The sequence below is a fragment of the Myripristis murdjan genome, chromosome 8 (genome assembly GCF_902150065.1).
Source record: "Myripristis murdjan chromosome 8, fMyrMur1.1, whole genome shotgun sequence".
Taxonomy (NCBI): Eukaryota; Metazoa; Chordata; class Actinopteri; order Holocentriformes; family Holocentridae; genus Myripristis; species Myripristis murdjan.
The window spans coordinates 2,860,424-2,887,037 of record NC_043987.1 but is presented as its reverse complement, the minus strand read 5'-3'; the positions used below and the strand labels follow the sequence as shown (position 1 = coordinate 2,887,037).

General features: G+C 40.8%; 1 protein-coding gene across 1 annotated transcript in view; it reads left to right on the top strand.

Annotated features, from left to right (window-relative positions):
• septin12 (septin 12) overlaps nucleotides 1-26,614 on the top strand; it is an 85,160-nt gene that overhangs the window by 19,233 nt on the left and 39,313 nt on the right. The window contains exon 2 of the mRNA XM_030058685.1: nucleotides 1,275-2,855. Within this exon, the coding sequence (XP_029914545.1) occupies nucleotides 1,275-2,855 (1,581 nt within the window). The remainder of the gene's footprint in view (nucleotides 1-1,274; nucleotides 2,856-26,614) is intronic.

Here is a 26,614-nt window from a genome sequence, read left to right as displayed (position 1 = left end):
TAAAGCGGGTTGATTCATCATAATCTAATAATTGAAAATAAAATATGATAATTCATAATTAAATATCAAAGCGCTTATGCAGCTGTTCCTGGATTTAATTTAAATCTGTCAACCTTAAAGGAAGTTTCAAGCTTTTAAAGCTCTTACACTTAACACACATACAACCAAACTGTTTTACTGGTAACACTGATTGCGACCTTACTACTACTACTAAGATGCTTGCGCAAAGAGGATAACCAAATAAAGTCATATTAAACATGAAAACTCTACAAATAATAATAAAAATGCCACCATTATCTGCAAAAAATACCATTTTTGTTACAACCTTAAAATAGCCTCTACCCTTTTTCCCGCATTTAAGGATTTGCACAAAAAAACATACGTGCAGCCCATTAACAGCCTATTAACACTGTGAAATGTGTGTATTATAAGGCTACAATAAAAAGCCTTTTGCACATTAGGCTTCCCTTTTAATTGTTTTTGGGCTTTACTTTTTGCGTTTTGGAGAACCCTGATTTGATGTTTTGTCTGCTTTCATCCTGTTACAAACATGACACGTGATAGATCAAATAGATAAGCGTAGTCTGAGCCTGCATGGTGCATGGACAGTAGTGAAATCGCGTACTTTCTTGCCACTGGTCACGTCCCTTGTGTGTTTGGAAGAATTCAAAGTATCCTCTTTTCATTGCTACACACACCACCACACCACTACTAACTTTGTCCACAATTGCTCATCTCAGTTGATATGTCATGTTTCTGGTGTCAAACCGGCTCTGAAAAGCACACGACTGTTCTGCCTCCCTCCCAGCATGGAGTGGCAAAAAAGAACTACGGTTTTCATGGAGTGTACTGAATGCAGTGTTCCAGGACATCCACTAGCCTGTTCTTGCATCTTTTCCACTTTCTTCTGTGCCAGTTTGATGAGCAGACTGGCCATTAGTTGTCACTATCTGCATTCAGCAGCAGCCTATCCATCAACCAGTTCCCATGAAGCTGGAATTTGAAGTGGAAGGCAGTTGGATGTAAACCCAGATCAAATCCTTCCTTTACTCATACTGTAGGTTCTAGAAGTCTTTCAAGGCTGTGAGTGGCCGTCCAAAAGCACCAAATAAACAATATTTTTAAACCAAATGTGTATTACTATAAAAATCTGATATTGCATTATTATTAAATGTTGTATATATGTACCATGAAAGACACTGAACAGACCCAGAAGTGGTTACAACTGACTAATTTTCTCTAATGGCTATCATCTTCTCTCTCTCTACCTGTAGCACTGAAGCGATCCTTTGACATTGAAGATGTGGATGATCTCCCGGCTTCCCCTGTCTCCTCCCCCATCTCTCCCTCCTCCTCTCACCTCTTTCTTAACCACAACAAAGCCGGCGAGGGACGAGGAGGAGGAGGAGGTGTCCAGTCCCCTTCAGCAACCTTCAACAACAACAACAACAACCTGGGATCTGCAGCCTACCACTCCCGAATCAGCTTGAGTTCAAACCCCAGCCCAGTGCTCAAGTCTCGCACAGTTGTCAGCAGTCTGTCCTTCAACCGAGGCACCATGAACAAGCCAGCCATCAACAACAATGGCACCTCGGTGACACGAGCCGCATCTTTCCAGAACAGATTCAACCCCAATGGTTACTTCTCGTCCACACTGTCGGGGCCTGGCAGCGACAACGACAGCCTTCACAGCTCTTCATCCAGCCTGGAATACTCTGGAGGGGGTGGAGGGGTACTCTCTCCGACCAAGCTTGGGTCTTATCCCAGTCCCCCACCTCCAGGAGAATACCACCACCCTCAGGCACAGCTCCAACAACAGCCAGGAATGCAGCAGCAGCACTTCGGAGGACGGCTTGGCCTGGGAGGCAACCACTCCCTGAAAAAGTTCTCCTCCCATGGAAGTGTCTTCCACTCTGAGGTGCATGAAGGGCCAGGGATCGTGCTGGGGGGGGTTCAAGATCCCCGAGGGGTGAGCCATGGCTCCATGCCCAGCCTAGATCTCCAGATTGGGGATGGAGGAGGCGGGATCCAGAGAGGTGGAGGTGAGATGTCCCCAGGATTGAGGTATGGCAGCGCCAACTGGAACGGGCGTCCTCATAATGCAGGTTCCTTTGGGGAGGATGGCTACATTGGCTCGAACAACCACAATCACTGCCAGCAACAGGGGCCCCAGGTGCTCCAGGCCCCACAACCCAAGCCCAAAGAGACTCCACGTCTCAATAAGTTTCCCCTGGATCTGGACAGCTTGGTGAGCAGCGCCTCAACCAATTCCAGCACCAAGCCTCAGGGAGGACTGGTGAGCCCAAACCCCCCCAAGCCTCCTCCACGGAGCACAGCAGGTTTCCACTACCCCATCAGCCCGCCATCAGCTTCAGCTAGTCCCTCAGCCTCCCTCAGTAGCCTGGACAGTGCCTCTGACACCCCGCCACTTTCCCTCCACCACCCGTGTTCACCCTTCTCCCCGCGCTCTCCAACTCCTTCCCAGGGCTCAGTGCCTGTCCCGGAGGTGAGCCGCTCCCCAGTGCCCCTTTCCCCAGCCCAGACTCCTCAGCTGGAGCTGCTCTCCAGACCCCAGGTGGTACAGATGTCATCTCCATCTTCTGGCCCCTCAAGCCCTTCCATCCCTAGACCTGCGGGGCCTCTGGAAGATGCCACAGGTGATGGTAAAGACAGTGTGGGCTCCATCTTACAGAGGATCGCCTCCTTCTCCCGGCCTGTCGATGCTGACATCACCCCGGCAACGGTGACTCCACCGCCTAGGGCCCTCAGCAATGGTGGGGTATCACCCCTCCTAGTACGTCCCACCGAGACGCCACCCATGCCCACACCAAGACTGGGGAAGATGAAACAGGAAGGTAGGACACGATAGTTTCTGGAAAAATACATAGATGAAATTGTACCGTTTGTCCTCGCTACATCATCACACATGATCAGATATGCATTTCTGTGTGTGTGTGTGTGTGTGTGTGTGTGTGTGTGTGTGTGTGTGTGTGTGTGTGTGTGTGTGTGTGTGTGTGTGTTTGAAGACATTTCACATAGCAGAGGACAGTCATAAGAAAATTAAATCGAGAGGAGGGAAGACAAGAGAAATTAAGTGATTGCACCCTAGAGTAAATACTGATAACAGCAAAGCGGGAATGGACAGGGATTCAGTAATCCCCTGTGTGTGTGTGTGTGTGTGTGTGTGTGTGTGTGTGTGTGTGTGTGGCCGCCTGTCTGCATATTTGTGTGTATGTTTGTCTTTGGTGTGTAATGTGTACATGTATGTTGTAAACCTTCACCTATGCCTTGCAACACCTGTCCTCTCTTTTTACAACCACTGACACCCTACAACCATCACACACACACACACACGCGCGCGCGCGCGCGCGCACACACACACACACACACACACACACACACACACACACACACACTTGTTCTTTTCAAAAAATATGGAAGTTTGCTAAAACACGTGCCCTTTCTGTAAAATGATTTCAGTTGAGTTCAGTTTCAGGCATCTCTCCATTCATTCCAATGTTTTTCGCAAACCTAGACTCAAAAAGAAACTTCCAAGTAAAAAACAAAGAAGGTTTATAGTTGGCAAAAAATGAGAAATAATTGATTAAAATGTCAAGTGTATTTTAACCAAATCGCTCGTCTCTGTCAAAACATGTTTTAACTGAAGAACTAATGCATCCGTTCAGGTATACTTTTACCAGTCTTTTTTCATCATTTATGAACAGCAGTGATATCATTTATTTGTGTGAGCTTCACCCTTCATACACTGATGGCCTTGCTTGTTTACAGTAATTACACAGCGTCAGAATTAATGTGGTAATGTAGTTTTACTGATGTGTAAATGCAACATGTAGCATCTTTTAATTGTCTTGCCTGCCTGCCTGTCTGCCTGTCTGTCCACGGGTCTTCACATGCAGCAGGAGGCTGTTTGCTTCATGGAAACTGTGACAGACCATTCAAAAGAAAACCATGGAAAGTACAAGTCATTTAACATTGATTAAACTGTAAAACATGTTGTTAGGTTCCATTCTGGGACTCTGTGTGTGTGTGTGTGTGTGTGTGTGTGTGTGTGTCTGTTTAACAAATGGTGACAGGGAATTTCCTCTTGTTTTCATGGTGGTGTAGGAAGAAAAGTCAAGGGTAGCAGATGAGCTGAGTAGCCACACCCACCTCAGTGGTTTCCTATCACATGTTGCACACACACACACACACACACACACACACATGCTCAACAGCACAAAAAGGTATGCACAAATGCACATACATGATTGTATTCAATTCATTCCAGGTGAACATTCAAGTCTTAGTCAGGCTTTATTCCTGGAGATAACCTTTTACTCATAGATAAATATAAAAATGTAAATATAGATGTAGATACATAATGATGCCTGTATGTATCCATACACACCACACACAGACGTGTCTCAAGCTGTGTCCACTTGTGTTTCATGGCTTGTTTGACATTTTTGGAGGGGACTTTGAGAGGTATTTTTAGTCAGTCTCCTCCCAGCTGGCCGCTGGTTCCTGCTTCCTCTGATAACAAAGAAAGTGCAGGTCAACTATTTTGTATCAGCACCACACTTACAAAACCAATGATACCAATAAATAGTACTCCACTTGACCACAAGAAAAAGGAAACATTTCAAAAGTATTTATTCATTTATTTTTGCCATATCAGCTTTGTTTACCTATAGTGGATAGTGACAGGTAAGAGGATGATGAGAGGATGATGAGAGGAAGATAGCACCACTACTGTCCTACACAACAGCTAGAGGGAAGGGAAATAATATCACTTTTTTCAAAATGGGTGAACTATCCCTTTAAGTTGAAGGAAAAAAAGACAGGGGCGAGACAGACATACACATCCTTGTTATTTTCAGTGATACTGATGCCTATCATCTCATTTTCATATACTCTTCCTTATTCATTACCCGGGGCTTTGTTTGAAAGCAGCTTTCAGACGATGTGATTGGATGTTCCACAGTCACACGGCGATTGCCTTTAATGTTCCGTGATATTTACTCATGTTTATCATCTCGCAATCTCATATCTTGTTTATGTGCTGAGACTGGTTATAACCTGGCTGTCCTATGAATTGTGGAATGTCACTGACACTGACACAGGCTGATATGTGTGTAGCCCTCCCAGGCAATTTACATTCTGCTTTGCACTCACTGACATATCAGGCCTGAAACCCAAGAAGTTGGCCTGTAAAGCTGCACTATACAATTTTCACATGTTGGTGGTTCCAGCTGATATTAAGAGGCAACTGCTAGCATTTTGAGGACTACAACACCCAGAAATCAAGTAAGCTGTGCATAAAGTCAGATGGTCTGAGATCATTTAATAACAAAGGATTTCAAAGGTGTGAGGCAGGCAGAACATTTCATGTTTTGCACAGTAAGTGGAAATGTCTTCCTGTGAAGCTGTGTTTCTTTGGAGTTTAAAGATACTCATAAAATGTGCATCCTCCCATTTGGATTCATCACATCACAACATTTCCTACCGGAATTCATGCATTTGACATCTCAATAAGTGAGAATCAGATGTGTTGGACTGATTTAGGCTGAAAGATGGCTGTTTTTTTTTTTTTTTTTTTTAACATAAAAAGTGCAGGTTTTAGAAAGTAGGAGAGCTTTTTTAGGCCACAGTGGGGATTTTCCCTTCACTGCCGACCAATCTCATCAGGGAATTAACTGTACTCCTCTGGTGGGAGAGCGATGGCAGAAAGATCCAGCTGTACGCATAGCGCCATTCTTAATTGACGTCTTAATTCTATCTCCTCTGATATGGGCTCATATGACAGCAAGAGAAACAGACAGACAAAGGTGTGTGTGTGTGTGTGTGTGTGTGTGTGTGTGTGAGCTTTAGTAGGTCATTGAGCGCATGACACTTGAAAGGATGTGGATTCTGTGTGGTTCTGTATAGATCCAGGTATGCAAACATACAAGCACACACACTCAAACGTATGACCATGTTATTGGCATAATGCCATGATACAATAAAATATGTAGTACGTACACATATTGAGCATGTTTACATACACACAAAAAGTGACTGCATTGTGATTCACGATGTGAGAAAAGCAGGAGCCTTGATTATATTAATGCCTTCGTGCTCTTATAGCCAAGTGTAATGGCAGTCACACATGGAGCATCCTTAGTTTTTAATTACGTTTTAATTTAATTTAGCTTGGGAGTTTAGAATTGACTTTGTTTAGTTTTAGTGAGCCTTCAAGGTACACTTACTGTTATCATTTGTATTTCTGAAAATGACTAATTATTGTTTAGTTTCTATTCAGTTTCAGTTTTAGTTTTTTTTATTGTAAGCATATTTTGCATAGGATTCATTTGATTCTACATTCTCCTTCCTCTAAACATCCTCACACTTCACCCAATCAATAATGTTTGAAGTAAAATTCAGCTTTGGTAGAATGTTGGGGTGTGTAGTTACCTGGACATGATAGTGCTCCCCTGGGCTGCTAATCCACAACAATCCATTCATGTCTTTCCTTCCATTCAGTTTAATAGTGCAGCAAAACAGGTCCCAAAATAACATTTTCGGCACATAAATGAACATAAATAAAGCAGATTACGCCAATATAAAAAACAACAAGTCCTGGTTCCCATTTTTGAGGAAATTAAACTGCTCTTTTTGTGATATTTTTCTATTTGATTTGAAAAGAAGGTCCGGCATGTAGCATCTGCAGATACCTTGAGCATAGTAACCTTCTGCCAGGAAGAAACAACAGTACTTTCACAAGTAACTGTATTTGCACACTTAATAAAAAAGGGAACCGGGACGTGTTGATTTTTATATAGGTATAATGCTATGTTCAGGTTTGTTTATGTACTATAAGTGTACTAAAAGAGCTGGTTTGCTGCTCAGTGGAAGTCACTGGAGAGATACATTTACAGTATTATGCATTAGCAGGCCAGGGGAGCATGGAGCAGCTCATGACAATATTTCCCCGTCATGTGGACTTATGGAAGGCCCAGGTGATGATACAACCCAACACTCTAGCAAAGTTAAATTTTGCTTCAAATTGTTATATGGGAGGCAACGGTTTTCTGAAGATACATCAGAATGTAATCTGGACAAACTGGGTTAATGTGCAGGGTCTCATTAGTGAGGATGGGACACTTCTTCTTTTGCTACCAGAGTGTGTCACACTATTGCAATAGTTTTGTCATTGTTCACATGTAAACATAGCTACTGTCATCCCGTTTCAAATTGCAAATAACAGGCTAATGTGTGGTAATGGGTGTTCACAGTGAAATGATTGTTTTGCTATACCCTGTGTTTTACTTCAAAGCTGCTCGGCTTCCCATAAAAAACATGAAAACAAAAGTGACCCTGGGGGCCTTTTCCTCTACTCCCTTCCTCCGCTCCGAGAAAGGGAGAAAACAACGGAGAAAAAGAATGAAGATCAGAGGTTACAAGAAGCAACAAAGTGAAAGAGAAAGGGAAAACACTTCGCGAGGCAGCTGATGAGGCTCATAATAACAGCCGATATTGAACGTATGGTATGTGCGAGATGGAATCAAATGTAATTCCATCATGCAAAATCTCATACCGTCTTCGAATCACAGGACACCCAGGGGCCAGATGTATAGAACTGTGTTGCACCAAGAACCAAAGTGTGTGTATGCGCAAAATTGAAAACATACCCACACCGCCTTGTCTCTGTCTTTATAAAAGCCTGCTGACTTGTTTCACGTGGTGTTAATCTGCTTCATAAATGTCACTTATGGTGATGCTCATTACCACATTGGCTATAAATGGATGTCAACACCATTCCTATTAAACCCTTGTTTGGATGTAAACACCAATCTTCATGGGCCAGAAAATCAGTGTAGCTTTCTCCTCAGTCTTGCAGTGTCAACATCCTCCAGTTGTGTCATTAAATACTGCTATATATTGTGAAGTTTGATTAATTATACATGAACAGGGGCGGATTCTCCAAAGGTTAAATTCTTCTTAAGTTCCACTTTTTTTCTTAAGTTTGGGTTTAAGAAGAATCTTAAGATATTTTCGAATTCACAACAAAATATCTTAAGAATCCAAACAAAAGATCTTAAGAATGTTCTCAACTTTATCTTACGATTTTCTAAGAATAAATGGGATTCTTTGAAAGAAATGATCTTACTATTTTTCTTAAATAGTATCGTAACTTTAAGACAAGTAAAGGTCGTCTTAAGTAACCACATGCTGTGTGAAGGTAAGCTATTTTTCAAACATCTTTGATTAATTTAGAGCCAAATTTGATTATATAACATAGATTAATGTAGTAGGCTAATACCTTAATAATTTTACATTGTATATGTTAACATAGTGATAATCGTTATCTAAACTGTAATCAGCCTAATATCTAAGCCAGTATTTAGACACATATAGGCACATATATTGTTTCTGAGTGTATATGAGGACATTTTAGTTTAGCCACCAGTCACCCATTCATGTGTCAATTATATTTAGATTCCATTAACTAATGGTTAGTAATATCATCGCTGTCCAATACAACGTATGTATCTCAATTTTTGAGAAAACACTTTTATAACATCAAATCAAAGTGAGACTATAATGGATATTGTTTTGTTGGATTTTAGATGGAACTGCTGTGGGCTGCAGCTCGAGGCTGTTTGTTTACATAAAGGTAGAGAGTTGAGAAGTTCGTAAGTGGAAAAAATTAAGAAGTTCTTAAGACAATGTGCAGTTCTTAAGAAAATAATGGGGAAATAGCACTTGAGAACATCTTATGAACTTCTCATTTTTTTCCTCTTACGAAACGTCTACGATTATTAGTAAGAACTTTTGGGAGAATCTGGCCCTGGTCAGTTTTAGGATCAATATGTGCACAATTCTTATTTCTATGGTGTAAGCCTGTTATTTACTCACACTAAGTTAAACTATCTCTTTTGCTTCTAATTAGCAGAATTTTGATGAACAGTCAGTCATAGGAATATGGAGAGTGGTGGGATGGATCATAAAGATATGATCTATTCTATAAGCTATTATGGAAACCTTAAGCGATGGGAAGGAATTTGGATTGGGATTCGTAGGGAAAGGGGGTGGGGGGAACTGTACCGCCTCTGTTTTACCCCTTTGCCCGAGGCTTAGTCCTCATTCGTATCTATCTCCCTTCATCACTCCCCCAAGAAAGTGTTCTTATCTCCCTCCCCCTCTCCACTCTCTCCATCCCTTCACCTCATCCACTCGCATTCCTTTCCTTTCCTTCTAGGCTGATTTTGTCTCTTGGCCTCTTCTTGTTAATTCGGTTACTTTATGCGTTCATGTCATATTGAAAGAAGTGGAAAAACAGGCTGTCATTGCTTCAGCTTGACAGTGATCTTAATGTTTTTACTTTTACTCATGCTTTTATATTTCAGTTGACTGCATATGTGTGCACATGATTCTGAGATTTTTTTAGTTTTAATATCTTTGGCTTTGTTTTGACTCACCTCCCGCAATTAGTGATGTTACATGGGATATATCCCAGCCTACCAAACCTTTTAACACATCCTACTTGTAATTACCACTATGAGGTTTATATACAGAACACCTGAATGGCAACAGTGCAGCATCATTCGAATTTGACTAATCTTGCTCATACTAGTTAAAATAACGTATTTAAAACCCCAATATGCAGTGTGTGTTTCAGACCATCAGAAAACCTCATGATGGCAAAAACTAGGAAAAATTGAAATTACCTGAATTATCCTTTATTGACCTCTTGCTGCTTTTGTGCTACTGTTTTTTTTTTTCAGTGTTTCTGTAGCCCTATATGCATCATTTCTTTATTTTGTATCTGTTCATTCTTTCTTTCTTATATGATCTTCTCTCTCCTCTCTCTTTCGCTCTCTCTCTTTCTCTAGCTATCATGCCAAGGCTTGTCTGGACTACCCCCCCTTTTCTTATTCTAGCTTTAATGACAGTGATTTAGAAAATAAATTCCTCCCCAGCAGATGTCTAAGCCACCACCCCATCCCACCCTTCTCTTCCCATTAAAACCCCTCTGGCTCAGAAAGGGAATGGGGTGTTAGGGAGGGTATGGGGTTGGAGACGAGAGAGATATTTGGGCAGACAGACGGAGAGACAGAAGTTAGATTCACAACTGACAGCAAAGTCATTTGTCTAATATCAGAGCATAGTTCTCTCTCTTCAGCTGTCCGCACCAGTGTCGGGGTTTTAGAGGGCCAGGTGGTGATTCTATGTATTTGCAAAAAGACATTTTCTAAATCAAAAACACTGAAGTATTCCTCGAGTTATATTCTTGGCAGCGTGGATAAGACCTTGAAACAACATTTAGACCATGAAACGTGAACACTCTCTGAAGACAATTATTTCTGTGACACTTGAAACGTTTGTGTAAAATCTGCATCACCGTGGAATGGCTGCATATCTGGCATGAAATAATAACCAAAGCCAACCATGCAAATTCATTGCATTCATGACACATCAAATGTGTCGCAGTGTTTTCATGTAGGGTCAGAGGCCGCTCGCTTTCTAGAAGCTACAAAAGGGAGAATGTGTGAGGGAAGGCTTTGTGAAGCTGCGGACACATGGCATGCCTTGTTCATCATTTATCACTGATTCTTGGGAATTTGGATAAAACAGGTTTTAATTTTGAAAAAAAAAAGTGCGTTAAATTACAAAATCTGAAGGTATATCATTATAGGCCAAGGTCTTGGCTGTTCAGCAATGTACCGGTGCAACCTCCTCATTTTGCATTTTTTTCATAAAATAGGTTTTTCCAGTTATTAGGCTACTTTGTTTTTGTCAACACCGTCACCGTAATGTTTTTTTTTTTTTTTTATTTGAAAAACATATTTTTGTATTATAGAGACTATTACTTTAATAACTCAACAGCACCAAAGAGACATATTGTAAGCATATTCATTTAAAACCAATATAACTGCCTCTGACGGTGGTGACACTAATCTGACGGTGGTGACAGTCGCCTCATTAAAACATACATTTCCAAAATTTATACCACTCAAGTCAATGGCTTCTTGCTTAACAACTATATTTAACTATTTGGTACAAAAAATAAGAATCCTGAGCACTGTTATAAGCATTTTTCAGACTTCAGTCATCACCGTCACACAGAAAACCTGACGGTGGTGACGTCTGACGGTGGTGACAAAAACCTGCTCTTTCACATGATAAGCATGAGTTGTTCACATTAGCCAGCTTGTTTTCGCCCTGTTGCTACCTGCATCAGACCTCTTCTTAAAAAGTATACATTTATTCCATAATCTAATTTAATATTTTTTATACAGAAGTGACGGTGTTGACATGTTATGGTTGTGACAGTAGCAGTGTCCAAAAATATGAAGAGATTTAAGAGAAAACAGAAAACTTCCAGGAGCCTGAGCGGTCTTGAAGCATGCAGTAGAGCTGGAGGTTTGAAAAGAGGTCCTCAGGAATGTAATTGACCTTGTAGTTTTTTTATTATTATTTTTTAAATAAATATCTGACGGTGGTGACGAATATCTGGGACACATTTTGAGCAACCACAAAATAATAGTAAATATTGTTGAAAACTCATCGTTTGTAGTTTTTAATACATATTATGATGTACTCTTTCATGTGGTAAAGATATTATTCAATGAAATTATTACTTTTTGTTGTTTTAATCAAGTTGAAATGATTATCTCCTATCCGAGGACAACTGGTTTTGTAGGCCATGGGCCAACATATAATCATTAAATTAATACAAATTAAAAATAAACCTATAAAAGAACCTTACAAATGTGCAAAGGACCCCCTGATTATGCCCTTGATTCTTTTTATTCATTAAAATGTTGTAAATTTCCAGCAGAAATAGCATTTTTCTTAGTGGGACGTGATTTATCCAAATTCTCAAGAATCCGTGTTATGTTACTTAGATGATCAGAATGAGTCTGCATCAAGTTAGGATGCACCTGTATCCTGTGAGAAACCCATCAAATCAGGAGCATCAGCATTATTTTGCAGCAGAGTAAGCTTGTCTTTTCACCTGATTGGGGATTGTATGGTATTAAAACTTAGGTGGTGCATGATTCCCAGATCCAACTGATAATCCGTTTTGTGTTATGCAATTCCAGTTGAGTGTGTGTTCCACAGATCATCATCAAGTGCATGTTCCTCAAACTCAACTGAACTGGTTGTCAAGTGCATTTTCCCCGAATCCAACTCTTCTCCAAGTCCAACCTGCTGTCAAGTGTATGACAGCAAGACCGAAAATCTGTGAATTCCTTCTGTTAAGTGTTTGTTATGTGCAATCTTTTGTGTATGTCCAAATCTGAAGTGGCTGAATGATTGGAGGGGCCGTTCAGGAATCTAGGGAGGGAATTGAGCAAAAGGCAGACTTCCAAACAAACAGATGGAGGAAATAGCCAATCAGATCTTTTCTTAAGGGAGCCTCCTTTTTGCTGCTGTTTGTTGCTGTTTCAGTCTTTTAGTTTGTCCTTCCCACCGGCTCAGATTAGGGCCGTGTTTCCTGTCCAGTTGTTTGGTGCAAGGCCCTAAAATGTGTTTCCTGCCCCAGATAAGATTAGCTTGCCCATGCTGTTAAAGCTAACTTATCATATGAACCACAAACTAGCAAGGTCCACACACACACACACACACACAGAGAACAGGAGATGATAGCTCCAGAGACAGACACCGACAAAGATACTGATACAGACAGACAATTAGGTTATAGGCAGGCAGTACTATATGCGAGTACACACACGCACGCACGCACACACACACACATTTTATCTTAATATACTTCTGAAGACCTTTAACTGGCCAAGTCGAACCCTAAACAAGCCCTTTGAAGAAGTGCGAACCAGCCAAAATTACCTCACTTTGCAAAAATGTCCTCACAACAAGAATGCACACACACACACACACACACACACACACACACGCACAGACTTTGGTTTTCGGTAACTTAAAATGTAATGAAAGAGAGAGAGAGAGAGAGACAGAAACAGAAAGGGGGAGACAGAAGGGAAAGAATGATAAGTGAATGAGGTGTGTGGTTCAAAGATGAGAGACAACAAAGGGAATGTGACACATGAGAAACGGAGTGCAAGGTAAGGGGCAAAGTCAGGAGTGAACAAGTGCACAGCACACCAAACCACCATAAATCAGCAGATGGTGGATTAGAAGGAAGGCGTTGAAAAGGTAGAACCTCTTCAAAACACTGCTAAGTCTTTCTCTGTGTGTGTGTGTGTGTGTGTGTGTGTGTGTGTGTGTGTGTGTGTACTTTGATAAAAACACTTCTGAGAACCATTTTGAGTTCTACATATAAGAGGGTTAGGTCTTTTTGGAAAACATTTTGATTTGACCCTGTTTTGAAATATGGCATTTCAGGGTCAAGGCCTCAGATTAGCATATAGGTTACAATAAAGTTCAAGAAGGGATTTGATCATAACTGGACATTGCTAAGTGTCTTTTAGCACTGGATTGGGATCGGGAGTACAGTTGTCCCTCGCTATAACGCGGTTCACCTTTCACGGCCTCGCAGTTTCGCGGATAGTGCAATTTTGCATGTTTTTTTTTTTTTACTGGACTTATTTTTCAACGAAGGTTTGAACTTTGAGAGTGTTTAAACAAGAGAGAAAAGTGAGAAAATGTTAATGCCTGTCTGAGAAAAGTGTATAAAGTGTGTAGTGAGGGGTTCTACAGCCTTAAAACATCTAGAATAATTGTAAAAATTGTCCCTCGTTTATCGTGGGAGTTACGTTCTAAAAATAACCCGCAATAGGCGAAATCCGCGAAGTAGTCAGCTTTATTTTTTACAGTTTTTCTAGATGTTTTAAGGCTGTAAAAGCCCTCACTACACACTTTATACACTTTTCTCAGACAGGCATTAACATTTTCTCACTTTTCTCTCTTGTTTAAACTCTCAAAGTTCAAACCTTCGTAGAAAAAGAAGTTCAGTAAAAAAAAAAAAAAAGCATGCAAAATTGCACTAAAAAAATCTGCGAAACTGCAAGGCCGCGAAAGGTGAACCGCGTTATAGCGAGGGACAACTGTACTGTTCATATAAAGCAATTAATAACTTCATTTGATTATTGTGTTTGATGAACTTTCCCTGTAAGGCTTTTTGATATGAGGTGAGAGAGCACCATTTTAGCAAAGGGTGAACTTAATAACTTCAAAACCTGGTACACATTTTATGGTTCTAGTCCTTTGGTCTAATTCTTATTACAAACAATGGTGATGTTAATGGAGCTATAGGTGCATTTGAGTCTAAACCCTGGTTTTCCTCTCAGACAGCGGTTAATATAGTTCAGCCCTGTCATCAGAGTAGAGGCTGACCGCTCAGCAGAAATAATGAGAGAGTGAGAGCGACAGAGACGTGGAAACAGAGCCCAAAACGCAGAGCATTGATGAGTTTGAACCTAGAGGGCGGTCTCTGTGAACATATACCAGTCAGTCCCACACGGACAAGGCAAAATGACATCCAGCAGTGCAGCCCAGAACATGACTCGACACCACACGGAGAGGAAATCTCCTCCCTTCTTTTCCTCCTCTGTTTTATAAGCCCTGTTTGGAAAAACTGTTAAGGGATCTCTTGTTTCACAGATATTGCTATGTTGCTGTTTGCTTGCCAAACAGTGGGTTGGAGGCCGGTTAGTACATGTTCCAGTGGTTGCTCCAGCTCCTCACAGGGAGTGTTTGAGACTGAAGGGTCAGAAAAACACAGGCCTTGTCATGGATGTGTCTCGCTCACTCACTGCACTCATGTGTGAAGGAAGGGGGCATTTCTTTCTGCAGGCACGTACAGACCAGTCAGTGTGTGTGTCTGCATGTGTGCATACATTCATACATTCATACATGCATGTGTGTATGCATGTGTTTGCTACCTGTGGATGTGTGTGCATGTGTGTCTGTGCATGCATGTGTGCATATATTCATGCATGCATGTGTGTATGCATGTGTTTGCTTGTGCATAGATGTACCTGTGGATATGTGTGTGTGTGTGTGTGTGTTGTGTGTGTGCATGTGTGTTTGTCAGGTAAAGGAGAAGCAGGCGCCTGCAGCAGGGCTTGGCTTGGATTTGTCTCCAATCTGTTCAGTTGTCTTTACATGGCTGCCCCTTGGCTTGTCCAATCAAAGCCAAAAGCCCTGGAAAAGTCCTCTGCACCACACACGCAGCAAGAGTGTGTGCCACAGTCTGTGCTGGGACCAAGAATGGGTCGAAACAAAACGACAGTGAGGCCCAATGAGATATCCATTTCAAAACAGAAGATTTGTTCTTGGAATATAACTTTTCATTTGTGCAAATCCTTTGATAGGTGTCAAAATATACTAAGTAGCCTGCAGATTAGAGACAGAGCACATCATAACGTGTGTGTTAAAGGTTCAGTTACTATTACTATCATAAATACATAGATATAGACTGGACTGTTCACTCCTATACTGCAGCCAATCCAATTTGCATCACTAATCCTACTAATTCTACTAATTAGCTAACTTGTTTCTGCTACACTGATGCCATTTTGGGTAAGCATGTACTAACAGCAGGTCGCCCACTGATTTACCATTTAAAAAAAAATGCAAAAAAAAAAAAAAAAACCCTACTCAAATCCAGCTTGTGGTCAGCTCTGCGAGTAACACAAGGCTGGTCCAAAATGGCAGTGCAGCTACAAGCATTCAAGAACTCTCAAAAATCTGGTCACCTTACTCACATGAGATACATTTTACAAGATGTTAGACGTTTGGTAAGGCTCGTTCAGGTAGGAGTTCATGAGAAGTCTGGGCCAGATCTGTTTACCGATGTTTACCGATGCTGAAATTCGATAGTATAGTTTATCATTGATATGCCATAAATCATAATATGTTCTTTTCCATGTCAGTTAGCAGCAGGTTTTTATTGAATGGCTTCTAAGCAGATTTTGCTAGTGTTACAGCTAGCAGAGAGAAACCTGACAACCTCCAGTGAATGACATCAATCAAATATGGCTGCTTTGTCACCAAGGCAAATGGACCGTTTTCCCAGCAGCCATTTTGACCTGAAGTAGCAGGGTAAACACAGGTGTTGCTAATGGCATTAGTTAGGGTTATGTTCCAGAGCCGGGGTCCAGCTATGTTTCATGCCGGTTCACTGGAAAGTCTTTGGGATGCTAAACGGGAACAGATCTTTAATTAATGTCGTTAGCAACGCCTGTGTTTACCCTGCTGTTTGGTGTTAAAATGGCTGCTGTGAAAAGCCTCTATTGTGCTGATAAGCATGCAAGACCAAAATTAAATTAGGGTAAGACTTCTGTAGGACATACTGTGTTCATCAAAGAAGTCACTATGAATGCTTATAATCACAGCTCAAAGTTTGGCGTGTATTGTGTATGTGTGTACGCGCATGCATGCTCTAGATATGTCCATTTTAAACCTGCTTATATCAGATAGATAGATAGATAGATAGATAGATACTTTATTCATCCCGCAGGAAATTCGCAGTTTTTCAGCAGTATCCACAGATTACAGATTAAGTAAATAAAAAAATAAAAAACAAAGAATAAGATCTAAGTACAACAGAATAAAATCTAAGTACAACTCAGTGTGCAAAAAGCAATGTGCAAAAAAAAACCGTGTGCATGGGTGTATAAAATGTGCATAGAGGTAGGTCAATGTGCAAATTTAGAAGAAATATACAGTATACACAGATGATAAATAGCAGTAAGCAATATAACTGCTATTTATCATCTGTGTATACTGTATATTTCTTCTAAATTTGCACATTGCACATTGACCTACCTCTATGCACATTTTATACACATTTTATATTTTATGCACATTTTATACACCCATATCATACCCAGTGTGACCTTTGGGGAAGCTTAGCATGCGCCCCCCCCCCCACTCATCCACCCAAAACTTCATAGCTACCAATATCCCTTGCTATTATCCCTGCTCCAATGAAGCAAACACACACACGAAAGCATTCCCATGATCTGCATCGGCAGGTCCATGTAATGCAGTCTTTGGCCCTTGGGGGCCGGCATTTGTTTGTAATCCCTCTAATCTTTGACAGAGAGAGGTAGAGAAGAAATGGAGAATGAGTGAGAGGCAGAGATAGAAGACAGCGGGAATAGAAGAGGATAAGGGAGAAGATGAGAGAAAAGAAAGAGAGTAATTAAATTCCTCCAAGGAAGGTATCTCCTTCCGCAGGGGGAGTACTGTTCAGTCGAAAGTTGGCATGAGTGCATATATGTGTGTACGTATCTGTGTGTGTGTGTGTGTGTGTGTCTGTGTCTGTGTGTGTGTGTGTGTGTGTGTGTGTGTGTGAGAGAGAGAGAGAGAGAGAGAGAGAGAGAGAGAGATCACTTGGTTCACCTTTTCACGGCTACAGAATGCATGATTTCACAGCAGATGGAAAACTTGATGATTTATGATCCTCCTCCAGCACCGCTTCTATCAATCACAGCCATCTAATGGGCTCCAAGGAATAGCAACAGCCTGTTGTGCCCTGACTAATTACTTTTATCACATCATAAATAGTGGTGTAAATCTTTTTTTTTTTTTTTTTCACTAAGTGCCTTTTCTTTGGAGGCTGTTAATGTTCAGAGCAGTTGTACATGTTACAGTAGCTAGTTCAGTGTCAACAGGAACATTGCTGCACAAGGCAATTTCACACACATTTCGCCGTGAGTGGCAGCAAGAGGTAACTTTAAAACATCTGAACTTAAGTACCCAGAAATCTCAGAAAGTTAAATCGATAAATATTTGTGTCATTAAACTATTTTTTATCATCATCGCTGGTTGTAGAAAACGTCATGAAACATCAAGAATTGTAGGGACAGTCTAGGGATGAGAACTTTACTAGATGGTGCACGCTACCGGTCAAAAAATAGATCCAGAGGTGCAAATTTAAACCTGTGTTGTCATTCATTTAGACAAAATAGGGAAATACACTGAGCTATCCAAAGGTAACTGTTTTAATATTTGACAAGATTCTGGCAGTAAATATCTTTGACAGTTGACAAGCTGGATGTCTTCTAAAAACTTTTACGTCCAGCCTTCTCTCTTAGAAGTGTCTACAATGGTCATTTTTGGTGACATTTAGAAAATAATCACACTTAGTTACCAAAAACTACTAGCTTCCACTTCCATTGACTTTTCTTTACCCATTAGTGTTGTAAGAAAGGCAGAAATATGTTTACAGATGTCAGCACGTTTCATTCTACTAGTTTCCACAGGGTGATCAATTCATTTGATCCAGCATAATTTAAAATCCATTCAATACCATGAAAGAATCGTTACACTGTTAATGATAATATTTTTGGTGATTGCACTGTGCGTATTATCACATTTTGGAAAAAATATTTTTTTTAATGCTAACAGACAGACAAATTAATGTTATAATGTACAAATGGACGTTGTTTTGTCGGTCAAACCCTGGCGCCTGCTGGTGGTGACAGCTGGCTGTTCCAGTGTATTTCTTGTTTTCACTGGCGCTGAGGACGAAACAGGTTGTGATCCACAGGGAATTCCTAATTGTGTTTGTGTGTGTTGGTGTGGCTGTTTAGTTTTGTTGTGGGGCCAAGGGCCACACAGTGCTGTACTTAACTTCACATCAACAGGAAACCGTAAAGCTTCAAGTACCATCCTCAGCAATACTTTAGAGCCTGACTCATCTTTAATAGACCCTCTGTCTGTACACGTGTGTTGACTTTGGTGTGTGTGTGTGTTTGTGTGTGTGTTGGTGGACATATCTGTTTGTGTGTGAGTGTGTTTAATGGAGGCTGAGGGAATGGCAGTTTGTTTGTGAAACAGCCTCCTCAGTGCAGTAATGGTTGTTTCTGAATGCAAACTGTACAAAGCCGACCATTAGCAGGGAAAACCAACCCACCACTGACATCCGACCCATCAGCTGCTGCCGTGTTTGGCTAAAATGAAAACCTGCCAAGTGAAAACAAGTTTATACATTCCTAAAAAGTCTGTATCCTATGAATGGCAGTTTATAAATGTTTTCTATATATTACCTTATATAAAATGTTCATAAAGGCAGAATGAGTAGGATTTGTTGTTGCGGTTTGGAAACACAACATTCAAAGTTGGACCTTCCTCTCTGGCTAAACTAACCGCCGGCAGCGATATTTTTGTTTCCTAGGATAACAACGGAATGAAACAACCCCAAATGTGAAACATTCCACTGCTATCCTAGCAGTCCAGAACACAGGCCAACACCCTCGCTCTTCATCCTCATCCTCTTCCTCACTGCTTGCCAGTGGTTGAAAGCCAACCCCCTCACTCTCATTGTGGAACGAGCTTTGTTTTGTGTTTTGCCTTGCGAGGTTTCTTTTGTCTGCCGTCCGCATCTGCGATTTTTGTAGCTTCCTATTGGACGTTACGTTGTCAGTCTGGCACCACGCTGCGCTGTGATTGGCTCGGAGCTACACACCCACTGCCCAAGGGCCGACGCCCAGAAGAGTCCAGAGCTCAGCAAAACAAGAAAATAGAGGCAGAGGGCAGGGTCTCTGCAGACACACACACCAACACACACTGCTGGTGGCTCACAAGTCATGATGGAGAGGGATTATTTTTGTATGAGTCGACACATTGTTTTTTGGGGTTTTTTTTGTTTTTTTAGGAAAATCCTTCTCATTTGCATTTTAATACAAAGTTTAGTGCACATGATTGTGTCAAATAGAATTAGTGCTTGAAAAACATGCCGTCTGAATCTGCCATGGCGTCTTTGTATTGACGTTTTTATGTGTGCAAGTGTCAAACTAAAGAGAACAGGTTGGAGTAACATTTGTTACTGCAAGTGACTTTTTGAACACTTAGGCTGTTGTGAGCATTTTTGAAGTCTGAAATTTTATTTATCTTAAAGCAAGCTTTAACTCAATATTTGACAGTTTTAGCACTTAATTTATGGCAATATAAAAGACCTGGTACCCTTTTTTTTTTTTTTTTTTTTTAAGATTATTTTTTCGGCATTTCTGCTTTATTTGACAGTCAAAGTAGAGATAGACAGGAAAGGCAGGGGAGAGAGAGGGGATGACGTGCAGCAAAGGACCTGAGGTCAGATTCAAACCCCAGTCACTGTGATCGGTACTGAGCCCTGGTACATGGTACACGCTCTTTACCGGTAAGCGCCCCTGGTACCCATTTTTTGAGGAAATTTTATTTTCCTATTTGAATTGGACAGTACATCTGGCAGATAGCGTCAGCAGGTAACTTCCGCATAGTGACCTGATAGTACTTTAACAAATAATTGTAATTACACACAAACAAGTGATACCGGGGAGCACAGTGAAGATATTTCACCACCATGTGGCCTCATATAATGCCCAGGGAACTAGACAACCCAACACTCTACCAAAGTTAAATTTAGCGTTGTGAGGTAATATCAAGTTCTTTGGAGGATTTTTAAGTAAGTAAGGATTTAAGTAAAGCCTCAGCAAATTTACAGTTCTAATCATGGTGGAGTTTTTCCATTTAGACATTAGATTCAGGGGTTCAAGCCCATAGGCTGCTCTGGTTTCTTCTTCTTCTTCTTCTTCTTCTTCTTCTTCTTCTTCTTCTTCTTCTTCTTCTTCTTCTTCTTCTCATTGTTATTATTAGTATCCTTCTTTAGGGCCCGAGCACTGGAACAGTGCGAAGCCCTATTGTATCTGCTTCTCTTCTTCTTATTATTATTATTATTATCACTGTCTTCTTCAGAAATGTTTTTGCAAATTCCCATGAGATGGTAAATGCTAAAGACATGAAATTTTGCACTTTGATTGGAAGTTGTGTGCAAATGCTTCCCAAGAAATATAACCCCTATTTGCTTCATAACTCCTACGAACTTTGGTAGAGACATGCATGAATCACCCTACAAATCACCCTCACCCTACAAATTTGCCATAAGAACCCATAAGGTACGGTATACTGTAGGTCCAATTCCTTTGGAATTCACTGTGGATCATCACTGGACCAAGCTTATCAAAAGTTGCATAAGGCTTTGTGGATATCTTGTTTCATTTTCAGGATATTGACCAATGAACTTCAAAAGGGACCTGGCTTAGCATACCCTGACAATTTCATCCAAATTAACCACCACTAGGGGTGCTACAAATGGGGGGAAAAAATAATAACACAAGTCAGACTATAAATCAGAAATAGTTTCTCCAATCATTACAACACTGACAGTATACATCCACATCAGTGCGTGAAACATAGCCTTAAAGTTATTTTTAATGAAGCTGTCCAAGCTTTCACCATCTAATGGTCTTTGTTGGCTTGAACCCCGGAACTGCAGCTCGCGGCCACATAGATACTACAGGCCTGGCTTGGTAAATTGGTAAACACACATACATGCGATGTTTTCAGTTTAATTCCATCTCATTTGTGTGTCCATGTTTCTATCTTGGAAGGCTGAGGCGAAAGCCACTTTTTGTCTGTGTTTTCCTGGACAGATGGAGGAAGGAAGGGACGGGGGAATGATGAGAAAAGAGATATATTTACAATGGAAAGGGAAGAGACAGAGAGTCAGCTCCAGAGAGACAGATAGATAGCTAGACCGAGAACTAGACACATTTCTCTTAGCCCTGAGGCAGGCAATAAAAACTGACCATGGGTAAAAATCCAAGATAAGACATGAACTGTATGTTTCTATGTGCTTGTAGGTCACCAGTGAGGTGTGGCAGCATGTGTACATAATCGTTTATTACCCAAGTCCAGGGTGTGTCCATGTTTGTACTTGTATGTGGTAATGTTAAGTTTCCTCTGTGTCCATATGACCCTCTGACCCTCAACACAAACCTGTTGTTAACACCTTGGCAATTTTATTCAATCTTTTTTACATGTTTTTCTTCCTCTTTTCTTCCTCCTTTGCAAACTCATTTGCTTGGTTCACACAACAGTCTTGATTTATGTCATGCTCGGTTTTACGCCAGGTGCACACCATGCAATATCACAAATAGCCCAAATAGTCAAGATCGGGGTGAAAACAGCTTGTTGTTGCTCGTGTAGTGAAAAGGTCAGCATGTTCATGTACTGATCTCCTGATGTCCCAAAGTCTGAGATGCCAGGTCGTTTTCTAACATGTTGGAAACATTGGCCAATTAGATTACAGCAGGACATGACATCACTTTGTTTACTGCACAGCAGGCAGGCAAGCAGACAAAAAGATTGCGTGACTGCACATTTTATTTTGTAAATTTTCTCACCTCTGAGTCTCTTTGTACGTGAGATCAACCCAAAAATGTTCATGCCCAAACCCTATTTGTCTTTTTCTTCTTTCTATTTGAACAAACAAAAATTGCAGCCAGTTGATCCATGATTGATGCTGTTGGCATTGTTGTAGCTAATATGCAAACATCTACCCATTTGGCTTTCCGTCTTGGCGGTTCTAGTCCCGCAAGGTCAGACCGACCAGACTTCAACATCTTGTCAACTCGCATTTGAAGTCGAGTTCACTTGAGACTATGCAGTCCCTTGTCAGTGAGTCTTGTAATGTGCTGTTTGGCTTTGCTGTGTCATATTGAAGTGTGGCACTGTTTTGATGCAAGATGGGATCCGGTAGCTTGGCAAGTGCGAGATGTTCTACTATATATCATAGTGTCGTGTTGTGGCCCTAGGCAACCTGGAGTACACCAAATTTATGGAAGCATAATGCATTCACACAAGAAAAAAAAGCCCTGCCCTCTTTAATGAGATACTTATCTCAGAATTCTGAGGGGGAAAAAATCTGATCTGTTTTTCAGAATTAAAGAGACAATCATTTTAAAGTTCTAAAGGACAAAAAACTCAGTCCTGTTTTTTTTTTTTTAATTAATGAGATAATTATCTCAGTTTTAAATGATCTCAAAACTCAGATAATTATCCTGTTCATTCAGGAAAACAGGGCAGAATTTGTTTTCTGAATTGAATACATTATGCTTTCAAACAAGGCAGATGGAAACAAGGTAAACTCAAAACCCAATTATTGATATATCTCTTTTTTAATGGATCAAGCCATTTTTTTTTTCAATCACTACGTTTGAAAATGCATGCCTCTGGCACTAACTGTGGATTTCTGGTCATAATGGCTGTTGGCACAAGGTGTCACTATAGTTAGCTTGATGAGAGATGAAAACTTAACAGACTTCTTGAGTGATACGATTAGATATGAAATAGACATCTCTCAGACCTCTGGATGCTTTCACTGTCCAATCACTGTTCTGTATTCAACATAGTTGTGTGAAGTGCCTGCACACATACACACACACACACACACACACACACACACATGCACATGCACATGCACACACACACTTGAGGCTATTTTCTGCACAGCAGCAATTATTCACACACATTTACATGCATTCACAATATTACACACTATATTATAAGCTGAGCATGTGTTCCAATGAGTAATAGTTGTTTGTGTGTATGTGTGTGTGTGTGTGTGTGTGTGAGTGTGTGAGTGTGAGTGTGGTCAAGGCTTTCCTTTTGTCCAACAATAACAGGATCCCTGTCCTGTACATCTGCCTACACCTCCTCCTCACACACACACACACACACACACACACACACACACACACACACACACACACACACAGACTCACATGACAACATCAATATTAAAAGAGCATGTCAGAAAACATGCACATTGAAAGAACTGAGTCATACACACACACACACACACACACACACACACACACACACACACACACACACACACACTTGATGGAAACATGTATTGTTTGATGGCTTGTACAAAGGAATCACAGGGCCATCCACCACATGTGTTTCCTGAATCTGCCAACCAGCCCCATGTCTTTCCCTACTGCCGTGGTCCAATCAGATTCCTCCGGTCCTCTTGCTGTAGTCCAATGAGAGCTCCCCTTTCCCTCTGCCACAGTCCTATCAGATCCCTTCTTTTCACAACATGCACTGCACCATTTACCCATGACACAAAGAACTGAACTGAACTGAATTGAATTTGAAGTTCAAGTTCTAGTTCAAGGTCAGACATGCAGATGAACCAGGAAATCCATTCACTCTTAATAGCAGGAAAAAATAAGGCCCAAGGGGCTGGTTGGTGTTTTCTACTGTGGGAAAACATGTAAACCAATGTTAGTGCATTATTACAAATCACGTACCTGTACCTGTAGTGCTGAATAATTTTTAACAGAAATCATTTTAACTTTGTCCAAGTCAGTCAAAAACACAGACATGATCTGTCCCATCTCTACAACGACTGAAATATCACTTTTTTTCTCCTTCACAATAGCTGCAAGATTTCTATAATAGAATCCCAGGCCTGTCTCCGCTGATGACTGTGGTCTCCAAAATATGTCTAGAAATGTAAAACTGATGTGCCAGCATGCACACACAAAGACAGATAAATACCACAGACTCACACACGTCGTTCACACACAGAAATTGGTACCTGCATAAACGAGAGAGAGAGAGAGAGACAGAGTGTGGTTTGACTATATGAATCTACAACTGTTGTTCATTGCTTCTAAAATCATAAATGTGGTTCACGTGTTTGCAATGGTGTTTCTGTGTTACACATATGACGTTCAAGCAAACTGAAAGAGAGAAAGCGTGAAGATATGGCAAGACAGAGAGAAGAGAGGGAACATTCTTGTCTGTTTTTGTGGAACTTCAGCCCATTAAGGGAAACATGATACCTGCGATGGTGAATGAACAAGCCTGAACATGGCACTAGAACAGTGGCAAATATCACAACTACATTTATGACTTGTTAAAGGAGTACAGTGAGCTTCTGGTGGAGGTCCCGTGAGCGTTAACACGGAGCCACAGGGCACACGGCGATTATTTCAGTCTCATCTGACAGCCTCCCAAAAACTTGATAATTACCTCATAACGCAAAATTTTCCTTTGGTAGAGTTTTGGGTTGTATGGTTCCCTGGGTGTCCACATGGTGGTGAAATCTCCTCATTAGTTGCACTGTGCTCCCCTGGGCTGCTAAACAACAGTCCTATTTTTTATAGTATTTTCTTATTTGAATTGGAAAGTAGATCTGGCAGGTAATGCCTGCAGGATTTTTCCACATGGTAACCTTGTGCCATGAAGAAACAACTTGATAGTACGTTCAGATAGTAGTTGTAATTACATGAAAAAAATGAGCACCGGGACTTGTTGCTTTTCACACTGGCTTAATCTGCTTTGTTTGCGTTCATTTATCTGTGTAAAGTGTTATTTAGTGGGACAGAGATTAAGTATTGTGGATTAGGATCAGGATATTTCACGACATGTAAACTCACAACAACCCCCAAAGTAACTATCCAACCCAACACTCGACCAAAGTTCAGTTTTTAACGTGGGCCTTCCAGATGTTGTTTTTTCTTCATTTTAGATTATTTGATTTGAGATTCAATGGATTATTTGATAATTAAAATAACTGCTAGTTGCAGCCTTTACCCTCTCTCTTCTATGCCGTTGCTGTGGATGAGATGGTAGAGAAATGAGAGAAGAGTAAATCTCTTAGATGAAACCTCTTCCTTTAGATCCTCTTCCACTGTTAGATCTCATCAAGACTGTGATGTTCAGTGTTTTTTTTTTTTTTTTTTTTTTTTTTTTTTTTTCATGAGTCATGTTGTGATGTAGTGTAATTTACTTTTTTGGTGTAACTACACTCCCTCCACCTGCTTTTCATCAAAGGGGGGAATATGGCCTTTTAAATACAATAGCCAACTAGGTCATGAACATTAAGGCTTGTGTATGATTGTCACCACTCCCCTTCCTCAATACTCAGCATCTTTTCTTGCTGGACTGCAGTCTGGGCTATTTGCTTCTACTGTGGCTTGAGAAATTGGTTTCTCTGACTCTTGTACGATGGATTTCTCCCTGGATGATTGTTGAACCAAAATGGTGCATCTAAATATTGTGATGGGCAGACACTAAATGGTGACTGTCTTTGACATTTTAGATTGCTGAAACATTTCCTGCTATGAAATTCCACTTCAGCTAATGTTGGCTGTCTTGGCATAATTTCCTCTCATCTGATTTTTGTCCACTTGGGAATAAGAAAAATACACCAAACAATAAAATGGACCCAGAAATGCAAGGCCCATCACCAATAGCTGTTTTGTGTTTGTTTTTTTCCAACAGTGCTACAGTGTTTAAGGGTGGATTTTTTTTAAAATTGTTTTATTATCCAAGATTGCTGCTCATAAAAAAAATCAGGAGGAAGAATTGCAATGAATGAAAACCCGTGAGGTTGACGGGTAACCGCAAATGAAATTTCCAGTTGCAGTAAAAAAAAGTGATTGCGTTGAGAAGGCGTTTATCTAAGAGAAGATCCTATTTCTGTGTGACGCTGTTCGGGTTGTTTATGTACGTGTCTGAGACAGTTTGTTTAGTTCTGCTTCAGAAAGCATGTATAGATAGTTGAGATAAATGTCACCCAGTCCACACTCTTTTATTTATGATAGTTTATCTCAGCATCAATCTCTGGCATATTTGTCTGAGAGAGAGAGAGAGAGAGGGACAGAGAGAGAGGGAGAGGGAGAGGGAGAGGGAGAGAGAGATTTGTGTGACAGGGTTGCAGTTATACCGTTTCACCACTTGAGGGAGTCACTGAAGCTCTCTGGCTTCTCAAATGGGTGGAATTAAGCAGGTGGTTGTATCTGAATAGTATCATCATCATCCTCCAATGTTGGGTCCTTGAGTGAGAGGAGTCTTTGAG